Source organism: Pyxicephalus adspersus, chromosome 3 (assembly GCF_032062135.1).
Source record: "Pyxicephalus adspersus chromosome 3, UCB_Pads_2.0, whole genome shotgun sequence".
In the NCBI taxonomy this organism is placed as follows: Eukaryota; Metazoa; Chordata; class Amphibia; order Anura; family Pyxicephalidae; genus Pyxicephalus; species Pyxicephalus adspersus.
The window spans coordinates 95,231,171-95,244,128 of record NC_092860.1 but is presented as its reverse complement, the minus strand read 5'-3'; the positions used below and the strand labels follow the sequence as shown (position 1 = coordinate 95,244,128).

The 12,958-nt window shown below is 34.7% G+C and overlaps 1 protein-coding gene across 1 annotated transcript in view; it reads right to left on the bottom strand.

The window, feature by feature from the left end:
• LOC140326814 (bifunctional heparan sulfate N-deacetylase/N-sulfotransferase 3-like) overlaps positions 1-12,958 on the bottom strand; it is a 108,489-nt gene that overhangs the window by 75,487 nt on the left and 20,044 nt on the right. Inside the window, exon 2 of the mRNA XM_072405766.1 lies at positions 6,530-7,643. Within this exon, the coding sequence (XP_072261867.1) occupies positions 6,530-7,510 (981 nt within the window). The 5' untranslated portion in view covers positions 7,511-7,643. The remainder of the gene's footprint in view (positions 1-6,529; positions 7,644-12,958) is intronic.

Genomic DNA, 12,958 nt, shown 5'->3' with positions numbered 1-12,958 from the left:
AAATCTGACATTCACTGAACCATTTCTTGGAGGAGAATCAATTACTGCCATCGAACAGCACTCAAATAGACTTGGAAGAATGTTTCAGTGAATGTCAAATTCACTTGTTTATAAATACACCTCTTAGTGAAGGGGTTGGCAAACTTTTATGGCCAACATTTCAGGGGTGGGCAGGAGCATGGTAGGATGGACTCTGAGTCCCACCCTAATAGTTCCGCCCACCACCAGGGAAGTGAAAACCCTCTCCTTCGTATGCATTGCGGAGGAGAGGGATTTCCCTTCAGGGAGCTTTCCCTATTTACCGCGCTGGCGAAAGTATCAACGCTGGCCGCAGTAAATAGGGGAGCAACAGCAAGAAGGCGGAACTGGAGCTCTGATTGCTCTGCATTTGACCGGATCGGCCAGGGGGCATTAGTCCGGAACAAACTACCGGCTAGGCCAAATCTAGCCCAAAGGCCGGAGTTTGCTGACCCCTGCCTTTGTGTTTCAAAATTAAATGCATTGCAAAACAAAATCTTTTTATAGTTTGGGATAAAAGGGGAAGGATCAGAACAACTATAAGGATTTCAGTGCTCAACTGGGGCCTGTTCCACAAAGTAACAAAAAAATGAAGCAGTTGTCTAAATTCTAGAAATTTTAGGCTTTTTAGACTAGGCATACACGTCAGGAGTATTACTAGATAATTATTGATCACACATTGGAACATGGACAGGTTATCATAGATTTTGTAACTAACACTACAATTAGTAGTTCCTGATATTGCTGATTGTTAGCATTTTTGGTACATCTTTGTAACTTGGACAAGTGCAGTGCTCATACAAAACACACCATTATTCACAGGAAACATGGGGGTTTTCTGGTAACACATTTTGTGATCATTATTCATAGAACAATGTACAAGGTCTTTATGTTATGGAGGACCTAATCTTTGTAGCCAATCTATCTACATGACATGTTGGGGACAGGGTCAGCCCATTAGTGCTGATATAGCTAATATTTTATAATGGTGTAGTATGATAGGCTTAATAGCAATATTCAGAAAAAAGCCTTCATACTAAAGCATAAGAATAATATTTCCAATATATTCACAAATATATTGATGCATTGTTATCACTCTGCAAGGGAATTTTTACTTTGCACAGTGAATGAATTGAATTTAACCAATCCAATCATGTGCAAACAAAACCATCATTTCTATACTTTCTTGCAAGTGATTGTGTATTTTTTGCTACCTTTCATGTGGTTGAGTGAATGTTCACCACATTAAATGAACATTCCCCTGCAACGTGATGATTGACTTTGCAAAGTAAACAGTCCAAACTAGCTAAATCGATCACAATGGTTTCTTGTTAAATTATAATACAGACAGTAAAAATCACAGCGACATGGAGCTGTACTAGTTTTTGTGCTGTATTTGGTATTTTAACTCACAATAACTTTCCCATCAAAATTGTTATTTCACACAAACGGTGGAATGGGTAATATTTTGTCAGAATAAATATTTAACCACAGGGACTGTATTCCTTATAAAATAATATTTTATTTCCACATGGAATTGCTCCTTTTTTAGCTCAATAAACTTCACTTAACTTTAAACATAAGATATTGATATGTTAAGGTTAGAAAACCCGAAGCAATATGTTTGGTAAACTGACCTTCGCTTGCAAAATACTGCACAATAAATATACCATGCAAAGGGATGCATGCGATTTAGTTAATCTGTATATTAAAACCTTCAGTGAATTTAACACAATATTTTTTTTTGTTACAATGCATAGTAATGGAAATTTTGCAGATTGGACACTTTAGTTACTACATCTCTTCTGTTCACAGAAATCCCTTGCTAAAGTGCAAATGCCATCATTTCCCAGTGTCTCAATCCTTTACTACTAGTGTTATAGAAAGAAGGAATCTGCAGGGTGCCTTCCATGATGCAGGTAAACCCAAAGAGGGATAGATAAACCTTTTATATAAAATAAAAGTGATCTTTTTTTCTTTCTCACCAAATGAAGTCCCTCTCTGTCTTTACCATAGTGGCAGTAAAGACTGAATAGGTGTGCAGAGCCTTCCTGGATGTCACATATCCCAGGAGGCTTCAGGCTTTTCCAGGCAGGCTATGTCACACAATCTCGCTCCTGAGCAGTACAATACATTTCAGATTAAATCTCTTGATCTCTTGAATTGAATTTGGCATTCTATGTATTTAATGACATACAAAAAACAAACTGTGCAAAATTAAAGATTTATTTAGACGCTGATAATTTTAAAACTGTAAGTGATACGAAGAAGAAGTTAACTGTTTATTATGTTATTATTATTTTTTTTTTTGCGGGCAATGCTAATAAAAAAATAATTTGTAAAGCAGCAGAATTTATTTATCTGTTATTTATCTAATATTAAGACTAAGAAATTCAACTTGCATTTAGATACATTTGGCTTGTATTGTAGATCAGTTTATGATACTTTGGGGATCATTTACAGGGTCACCTGCCTTGGTTTTGACTTTCTTATAAGTTGCTTTAAGCTACATTTGTATTATTGTTCAATGAAAAAAAACGAGAAAAAGAGAGAATGAGAGAAAACAGCAGTTGTAATATAAACAAATGCCCTTGGTATATCCTAGTCCTTATAGTGAATAATATATTATTTATTTTAATTATAACTTCACCTTCCAAACGTATAATTTCAGATTTGTTTTACATGGTAAGAAATGAACTACTGTTGCTGTCTTTCATTTTGCTCAGTCTGTTATTTAGTGATCAGTGTCACTCATATTCAGTGTTCTACTTAAGGTTTTCTGTAATATGTGATTATACATTGATTACGGTCTTGTTAGCAGAATACTAATATACAGTTGATTGAATATTATTTGGTAAGAGAAAAGATCATGTAGAATAAAGTCTGAAACCTTACCTGCAAACATACAGCTACATTTTTCACATTCAATTTTATATTTAACTGACAAATTTTGCTTTTTTGAAACTCTAGGCTATAAAAAAAGAAAAGTACAAAATCACTCCTCCAAAAAATAATCTACCTACCCTTACCATGCTCTGGCAGAATGTCAAAGGTTATAGATGGAGGAGAGACTTTCTGTAGCATTTCTCTGTGGTTTTCATCTGCAGTCAGAATGAGTGTCAATCTGAAATACTGAACTGAACCTGAGATGTTACTACACTTACACTGTTCTGGACACTTTGTCCCTCTGCCAAGTTCCCACTATTTGGTAGCTGTCTGTCATTAATAAATGTTTGCCCTAACCTAAAAGAAAGGGCATTGCACATGTAAATTTATCTATTTGTATGTTCGGAGCTCGGTTTAAATCAACAAAGTATATCTAAATTTAAACTTTTTAGTAGATTTTGACCTTGTAGGGCTTGCAAGGGCAGGATCCTCTCTAATGTTTCATGTCTTTGATATATTAGTTCTATTAAATCAATTTGAATTGCTAGATATTATTCTTTGCAATAACTTGAGATGTATTTTTTGCCATTCTCTGGACCAACTATGTCTTATAGGGTTTTATATCTGGGATATGTTTATTTCCCTAGTGGTTGAACTTGATGGAACTTGATGGACTTAACCTAACCTACTATGTAACTATTATATTTTTATTGGTGTATGTCCATATTTTTTTGTATATTACCTATTTAGGATAATTTAGGCACCTGTGTTTGTCTACATTTTACTCTTAACACAGAAGATAATGCAATATAAACAATAAAATGCCATAAAAACTAAACAATATTAATAAAGGTAAAACCCTCTATTGTTTTAATGTATGAATTTATTCTCCTTCTTATCTATGTCTCATTGAGGGGACTTTACCCCCTGTCTTGTAGACACAAGTGAAGTGACAGGAAATCTTCCCAAAGTGAAGGAGTCAATTGTATTTATTGTAAGTGATCCACTCTATTCCTGTTCTAGTGCCAATTATGGATTTTACCCAACTTTACAGTCTGGATGACAAAGGCTGACAATTGGTAAATCGCTCTCTCAGACAGCAAAAAAAAGCTTGCAGGGGTTTTATTCTTTCACAAATATATTAAACTTTTTCACAAACATTTTGGCTTTACATACAATTTAAATTTCATTTTGAATGAACTGCTTCACAAGGAGGTAAATGGTTAGATCCTGATCCATGTAGATCAAAAATCATTTATGTAACAGAAAAAAAAACAGATGTAATGGTGTAATATGTAAAATTGCCTTTATAAGCTGGGTTTGCCCACTAACAGAAACTATTAGGACGTTTTCTATTAACACCCACTGGTATGTAGCATCAACTTTCACACAAAATGTTATCATTTGCAAAATGTTTGTGGGTCCTATTTCATGAAAGGGCTCACAGATGTATTTGCAAGCTCTCTCAAGCTTGTATACAAGCCTAAAATTCCCTTGCAAAATAATAAATCACTTTGCTAAGTGAAAACTGTTCATTAGGTAAATCAACCGCAATATGTAATTTTAGGCTATAAGAATATATTATTCAGATATGGGGAATGATAATTATGTAAAAGCACAAACTTTGTCATCAGCAACTTTTTTTCTTTTACAACCTTTTTTCTCCTACTCTTTGGTCTATAGATTCTCATCCAACCAGTTAATTAAAATAAATCAATTGATTTTAAAGCCAGAAGGTTTCTGGCTGGGAGCAGCAGTCTCAAACTACTCACAGCAGCTGTCCAACTAGGGCCTAGCTGTTCTAGTGGCCTGAAGCATATTTCAATCACTTTTATTGACTATTAGTTTAGTATTTAGGGGCAGTAGCTGTACATTTGATATTTCAACAAACCAACTTCAATTTTGAAACTTTATTCTATGCTGTAAATGTCCAAAGAAGCCCCATGTATCCTAAGACTATGTTTTAAAATGGGTATTTACATATTTATTCTCTGTAGCTTGTGTTACAAATATATGTATTTTTGCATCATATAAAGGTTGCTAGGATATGTTAAGCTTTTAACAGTTTTCATCTCTGTAAACAGTTTTTCATCCCTGTTTCCCGTATTAGGCATTGATCATAAAGCTTAGCCTAGGGCAGCTACATTAGCTATGCCCTTTATCATGTACTCTACAGTACATTCATGTGAAAGGTCAAATGATCACTGTAGGTACAGACAAGGTATTCTTCACAGTTCTACATATGTCTCCAAAGAAAACACTTGACTCTGAAATAGTGTTGTTTTTATTTTGACATATATTGATCTTTTCTGTGTGAATTTTTTGGCTATAGAATCATTTACACAGCAATGTTAGAATACAGAATTAATATTTCTCACTGAAAAGATTACCGGAAAAGTCATAGGCTAGATATGGAAGAAAGATTGATTCTGTTTTAGGTAATAGTTTTTAGAATGTATATAAAAAATGAATTGCTATGAAGTTTTGATAAGTTTTGATACATATATATATATATATATACAGATAACTATTTATATATAAAGATAGTCCCCGGGACATCCAACATACAGACGTCTCCTAGATATGAATTGGGCTTCCCTGCTTGTTCTGTGCAGGACGGAGGCTTGGAGGTGGGAGGTGGAGGTTTGCATGACTTGCAGAAGAAATATTTTGCTAAACACATCTGAGGTTCTGGGTAATCTTAGGGGGGTGAGCTCTTTCTGCAGCCTCTTGTAACTTGTTAAAGACCAAGACAAACTCTGCAGTTGTTTCTTTTTGCATATCAAAGCACAGCTTGCTCCAGAAGTTAATGAATGCTACCTGCCCAACACTGCCCAACACAAAGAAGTTATGCTACCTGCCCAACACAAAGGATTAGATATAATCTGGTCACAATTTATTACCTGTAGACATCAAAAGGGAAAAGGAAGGAGATCAAAAAATTAATGTGTACTGTAACTTAACCCTAGGTGTGGTAAAAATGGTAACCTTGTGACTAAAATTCCAGCAATGCCCCTAAATGATGGATTCAGTCATTGTTTATTAGTTTTATATGTAGCTTATTTTCTACTAAATATTCATTAAGCCTAAAATGATACACATTAAAGTGACTTTATCAATAAAACGAAACCTTACAAATAAATCAAAAAAGAAAAAAACTGTTCTACCACCCATACTTCTAAACTTGCTGAATACTTATTAGGAATGCTAGTTGCCCTGGGCTATCAAAGCTCTCCAAGGCTGGAGAGGATACACTTTCAATGAAGCTGGGTGATCCAGCAAACCTGGATTGGATCTGGTCCAGGATTGAAAATATTTGCTAACAAATAGCAAATTATTTTTAAGAAAGCCATTCCAGGTTTTCTGATTCACCAAGCGTCACTGATGAAAGTATATTCTCTCTAGCCTTGAAGAGCTGTAATAAATCAGGGCCCCCTGTATGGATTTATCAACTAGCCCTACATTTCTGAGGACATAAAAGTTAAGCAAGAACTAACAAATTTAACCAGTTTACAAACGAAGACCAGACATGTATCAGCCTTGGACATTTTAAAAATATCTTTGCATTTAAAGACACCTTGTTTGAAATAATTTTTTAGAGACATTGACATGAATAAAGACTTACCTTGACATCATTCATTTTCATTCTGGTTCCTTCTTTTCCAACAAAAATGTCATCAATGTCCACAAGAATATATCTATTCAATGACAGAGTAAATTTCTTTTCAGAAAGGAAAGATATAGCATCTACAAAAATGAGCTTGTGTAGCCAATAGTTCAAATTATTGCCAAAGAACATCCTTTGAATGCCATCATGAAGCCCCAGATCATGAATGACTGTGGCAAATAAGGACATTTTAGACAACTGGGGTGGGTCACCAACAGGCATTTTAACTTTTGTAAAAACTATGGGTTGATAAAACGAGTGGTTAACCTCAAACACAGTCCACTCATTTCCAAGCAGAGGCCCTTTAAGTGTTTTTGAAGGTTTTGTTATATGAAGTAATGGCGTAGTAGGATTAATACAAAATGTTTTGACGACTGTGTTGCTGTGGATCATAAACGGGAAGCCCTTTAAGTGAAAAGTTTGAACGTTGCTCTCTGTGCCCTTAAGGAATCCAATGATGCTGACACCGTATTGAAGGCAGTACTTGTCCAGAAGTTCCTTGTTCCATGTGTCCATGTTGATGTACTTCATAAAGTTTTCATATATAATAAGTGCATATTTCCCAGTGTGATTATCTGTTAGTGGTAGGAGGTCCCCTTTTCCAGGAGCTATTTCTGCATGGAATTTAAACCTGCTGGATTCTAGAATTCCAATAATGTCTTGGCCTAGTTGTGAATATTGACTCTCTATAAAAACCAAGATGACAGAATCAGTTGACAAAGAAACTGATGGTTTTCCAGTTCTCTGGTCCAAAAAGTTAAGGGGTAAAGATTCAATATCTCCGCATTCAATTTCCATTGATACTTCTGATATTTCATTGTCTTGTTTATAGCCTGTGTACAGGTAATAGGCAGAAATGACAATGCTTACCATGCAAAAAGTGGCAAGCAGAAGAATTGTTCTTTGAAAATTTCTGTGAAATTTCATGATATAACTCATGCTGAGCTAATTGTTGTACAGAAGTGTCAGTGAACAAATAGGACTTAGTATTTCACTCCAGTCCAGCCGGATGATTTATGTAACCATTGCAGCACATCTGTCGCGCTCCAAAACACTTCAGAAAATGTGAAAACTAGAAGAAAGAGGAAAAAAAAACATTTTTATTTACACCGTGCTTACATTTTATATGCTTTTTGTGACATGATTCATTTTGGGAAACAGCTGTCAGCCTGTAAATTTATGAAATACATATGCTAGGGCACCTGACAGAAACACTAAACTTGGGGAAGTGTAAAATTAAAAGCATATGCAAGCTACTTACAGTCATAAAAAGTTTTATTGAACGTCATATAGAAAACATTTCTTAGATGACAGTTGGGATATTGATTAGAAATATAGATATAAAGTAATTATAGCCATTCGGCACAGTACTGGCTGACAACATAATAATTTATCCCTACAGCAATGGTATTTGGCTGATCATTTAGACAACAATAATATATACACTGTTCAAAATTGTCAAATTACAAATAGTATATCGCCGATTTTGTTTCTGGTTCACAATGTAATAGATCCTATTAATGCCTGATAGTCTTGGAACCATATTACAATTGCAAAGAATGCTGGTTGACGTTGACATTTATGTGGATGACGTTAAATGCTGAAGTTGAGGATTAGTTATACCAATTGCTTAGCTGAATGGCAGATCCAATGACTATCTTCTCAGCCCAAACAGCATAACAGACTTGCATGAAAGACTTAATGGTTATGAACTTCAGGTAATTGTTGTACTCAAATATGGCATAAATGTCCATGATATTTTCACAGAGTTTTCAATCTGTGTGAACCTAACTTTAAATTTAAGTTATGCTGATTTTATTTTAAAGTAAACAAAATCAAATTTTTAGATTTTGTTAGAGGACAGAAATAGTACACAAAAAATACCAAACAACTTTTCCACACTTAGTGCATGTGACCATAGATGTAAGTTATTCAATTTTGTAAAAAATAGATGATCTTGTTATATTATTATAATCATTATTGAAAACTATAATTGTATGTGGTTCTGCTAAAAAAGTATTGTGATTATTAATAAGTTATCAATATTGTAGGTCTCCTTGTTTCTGATGAAGTAGAGAGCATTCCATGAAAAGCGTAGAACATATGTATGAGGCTATACACCACATGGCTATGTAATGTGATTTCATAATTGTTTTAAATGATTTTAATTGACACAAATAAAATGTTTTCCAAGTTTTTAATAATGTCAAAGTGTTTGTAGTATAGTGTGATTAGTAATGCTTATAAAGTCCCAAGCTCTGCTTTTCCATTTTGAAAATCTTTTTAGTCTTTAATATTTTGCTAGGACAGAAATAGTACACACAAAAAAATAACAAGCAACTTCCCTGTTCGAGATTTAAGCTTGATGTTAGCTAATTCTTCATTTTAATTAGTGTCTCTTTGTACTTCTTTCCAATACAGTTAGATTGTGTTACAAACATTTCTGTGTTACCCACCAGAGTATTCTATGTAACATTGCTTTTCACATTTGTTTAACTGTAGCGCACACAGCTATTTTTTTGGACTATTCTTTTCTTTTACTAAAAAGAATCTCTAAAAATGATCTAAAAGCCCCAATGTCATCTAAGACAGCACCAACATCATCCCTGGTATAAGCTTTGTTCCCCAAAAAAAGGTTTTATTTATGGACAGTTTTGCAAGTTTTGGGGACCACAGCATACATACACATACCACCAGCACCATCAATTAAGCAACTCAAGCAGCTACCACAGTATTGAATGGAGCAGAGAAGGGTTCTGTTGTCTGTGTACATATTAGGGATATTTCCTGTCTGGACAAAAAAATGGGTGGATAATCTCCCTAATGGAGACACAGACAAAAAAAGCTTTTATGGGTGCCAGTGAATTGCTTTCAAAAACATCTGAAACATGTCAAGTTTTCATCAATATATGACAAATAAATAAATTAATCAATATGGCAGAACTCAAAGCTAAATAAAAATCAACGTGTGTGTTTGTTTATTTCAAAAATTGGCTTTGCTGTGCCAAGAAGGATTAAAAGATAGAGTGAAATCTCCTGTCTGTCAATTCATCTTCACAATATAGTCAAAGTCTATGGACTAGGACAAAAGCTAGTTATGTTACTCAAGCTGACCCTGTCACTAGTAATGCAAAATCTCCAGTATCTGGCACCTGAAAAAGTCATAGATTTACCAATCCAACAAGTTGCAAGTAACATCTTCAATCTTTTAAAGATATTTGGGCACTGCTTCTAACATTTCAAAGTAGGTTAGATAGAGTGGCCCCCACCAAACTCTGTTTTTTTCCACCAGCCCCTATGTTGCTACTTTGTTCTGTAGAGAACTAGGGAACGGCAACAGTAGCAACTACAGTTCTCCGCAGGGAACTTGCTAATATTGGTATACAGTGTTTATATAGCCCCCACATATTACGCAGCGCTTTACAAAGTTCATAGTCATGTCACAAATTACCCCTCAATTTTTTCAGAGACAGAGATGCTATGACAATGAAGTAGCTATCTTATGTATATTGTATTTGTGCCTTCAGCTGTTTGCATAGAGTTTAAATTTAATGAATGGAGACAAAGCACAGGGTTGCAAATCCAGTTGTAGTCTTTAAGTTAACATTATACCTGAGATCTGAAAACCTATGAATAAAAAAAAAATATCAATAAATATAAACAAAAAAGGAAATGCTGTATACATGAATACCACCATACAATGTCCAGGCCCATTACTTCTTTTGTACAGTAATTGGTGTCAGAAGATCAGCTTTGGAGGGTTAGCATTATTTATTCTTACACATTTGAAACTTCCACCACATCTACTTTTTAGATTATCTTCTATAACTTCAGAAAATGTGCTGCATTACTTATAATTATATTTGGGAGCGTTGTATTATATTGATTTTTTGATCATATGATAGTACTGGAATGGATATTCTGCTTGTATGTATATATAAAATCTCCTTTCATGTGCTGTGACATTAGTGGCTCCAATATTATTGCTTGATATTGATTTAATATAATTGACTTTCCTAAATGTTTTCTGTATTAACAAGCAGGAGAAGATAGACTTTAATCGGTGATCTAGCAAACCTGGGGACCACCATACTTTATTTCTGTGCTTTTAAGAAAGTGTATCTTGTACATGCATAGCAGAATATTTGTTAATGATCAAATTATTCTTCTACAATGCAATATGAAATGCCTCTCAAAAGTGATGCAACCTTTTTTGTAATTTCTGGGTGGACAAAACAAGACCTTCTTGTCCTGAATGCCTAACTAGGATTGAAAAGTATATAAATGTTTATGTGTCTCAACAAATGTTTGAATGCTTATAAACACATGACAACATTTCTGAATATTTAAAAGAACCTACCACCTAGGTGTTTCATACATCACCATGGTCCAATTATATTTATGGCAAAAACTGACAATAGGTTACTAGTTTAGAAAGTTTAGCCACCAAAGTATCCATGGAAACAGCACAGAAGCACGTTTTGTATGTGTAAATGCTATTTTGGCTTTCCTGTAGGTAAAGACTCCATTGAGAAATGCCACTATATATAGTTTTATCTGTGAAAATGATTTCAAGTTAAAAGTTATTAAAAAAATCACACTCCCGAAAACGATTGACTTGGTTGTGTGCAAAGATCTAACAATACCAATAAACACACTGAACATGTAATCATCAATTGTTTGTAAGTACTATTTCAAAGCTATATTTTAAAGATATGTTAAAGCCAACCAGGATACAAGATCTAGGATCATTTTAAATCAGAAACAGAAGACAAAAATAAAATAGAAACCATAAGCAACCACATCTCAACTCATTGACAAAGATGAAGTAAGAAGAAAATGGGCTGTAGGCAAGGCACCAGCTTTGCCCTCCCCTATCCTTTAAAAATTGCAATGGACACCAAGAAGCTTCCCTAAATGCATTTAAACACCTAAAGTTTTCTCTTTATAAAACAGGGAATCTGACATTCCCTCAAACATTCCCTCGTAGGATAGTCCAGGTGTATGTGTTAAAATAGCAGTTATTGATTCCCACCAGGAATTGTTTGAGGGCATGCCAGATTCCCTGTTTTATAAATTAAGCCCAAAATGTGGCACTCATATTTTTTCTAAATTTACTTTACTACCAATAAAAGCTGATAAAAAGCTTGCTTCCGTTCCAGAAAAAGTTCCAATACATGGAAAACACTTCAACCAGCTTTAAAGTTAGATATGAATCCTGTAGTCATGAAAGATTAAAACTTCCAAGCTGATTTTGCTGTATTGTATTTTGCTTAACCTTTCAAGGAAAGCATATTATATATTGTCCCAGAAAATAAAGATCAGTGAATTATGTCATCATGTGTGCAGATGAGAACATTTATCCTCCTGACATGTCAAGCATATATGAAGGGAGGGTGAAAATATGAGTAATAAAGAATATGTGATGAAGGACTGTCATGAATTGTCAGGTCAGGTAAATCTAAGTTAATAGTGTTTTTTTATTGTTTGTCATGACAAGCACAACTCAAGGTAATGTTCCCTTGATCCTTTATCTTTCAGTTTCCTCCAAGTCCATTGCCCAGTGTCTAATGTCTTTTATTTTTTTCACTGCAGCAGTTAAGACTGAAAATACAACTAGCAGCCTACTTGGGATACATACATCACATATCCCAGGAGGGCATGCTGCTCCTTCTGCGCATGCCCAAGAGGCGACTTTCCTGGTATGTAAAAAATAAAATGCATGCGCACTGATATCAGCACTTTTTTTTAACATTTTTAGGACACAATCTTGTACCTGCACAGTGTGAGATCGGGTGACAAGAGCAGAAGCCACAAAAAGAGGATGGCCGTGGTTCTGCTGTCCTGTCCACGCTGGAAAAAAGAAGGAAGTTGGGACAATGCGGGACCTACTGTACTCGGATTGCAGAGGTATTGAGGGCTTTATATCTGTAAAGGTAAGTGATATTTTTTGCTGAAAGTTCTGCATTAATACTTCCAGTCCATGCTCTCTATGATTGGTTCCTTTAATACTTAGTTTCACCTGCAGTTTATACCTTTTTGAAAACTACAAAACATATATGCATTTTGTTATTACCACCACACATGGCTCTCCAAAGGTTTCCTTGAATAGAAGATATAACACTGTTCACTTTGGGTTTATGTGATCTTCAGTAATTTTGGATATTGATATAGACCCAGATTAAAAAACGTCTCTGATATACCGTATTTTTCGGCGTATAAGACGCTCCGGCGTATAAGATGCACCCAATTTTAAAGGAGGAAAATCTAGAAAAAAAAGATTCTGAAAGATTATTCCCCTTCTGATCACTCATGTGCCAATTTATCCCCTTCTGATCACTCATGTGCCAATTTATCCCCTTCTGATCACTCTGTGCCAATTTATCC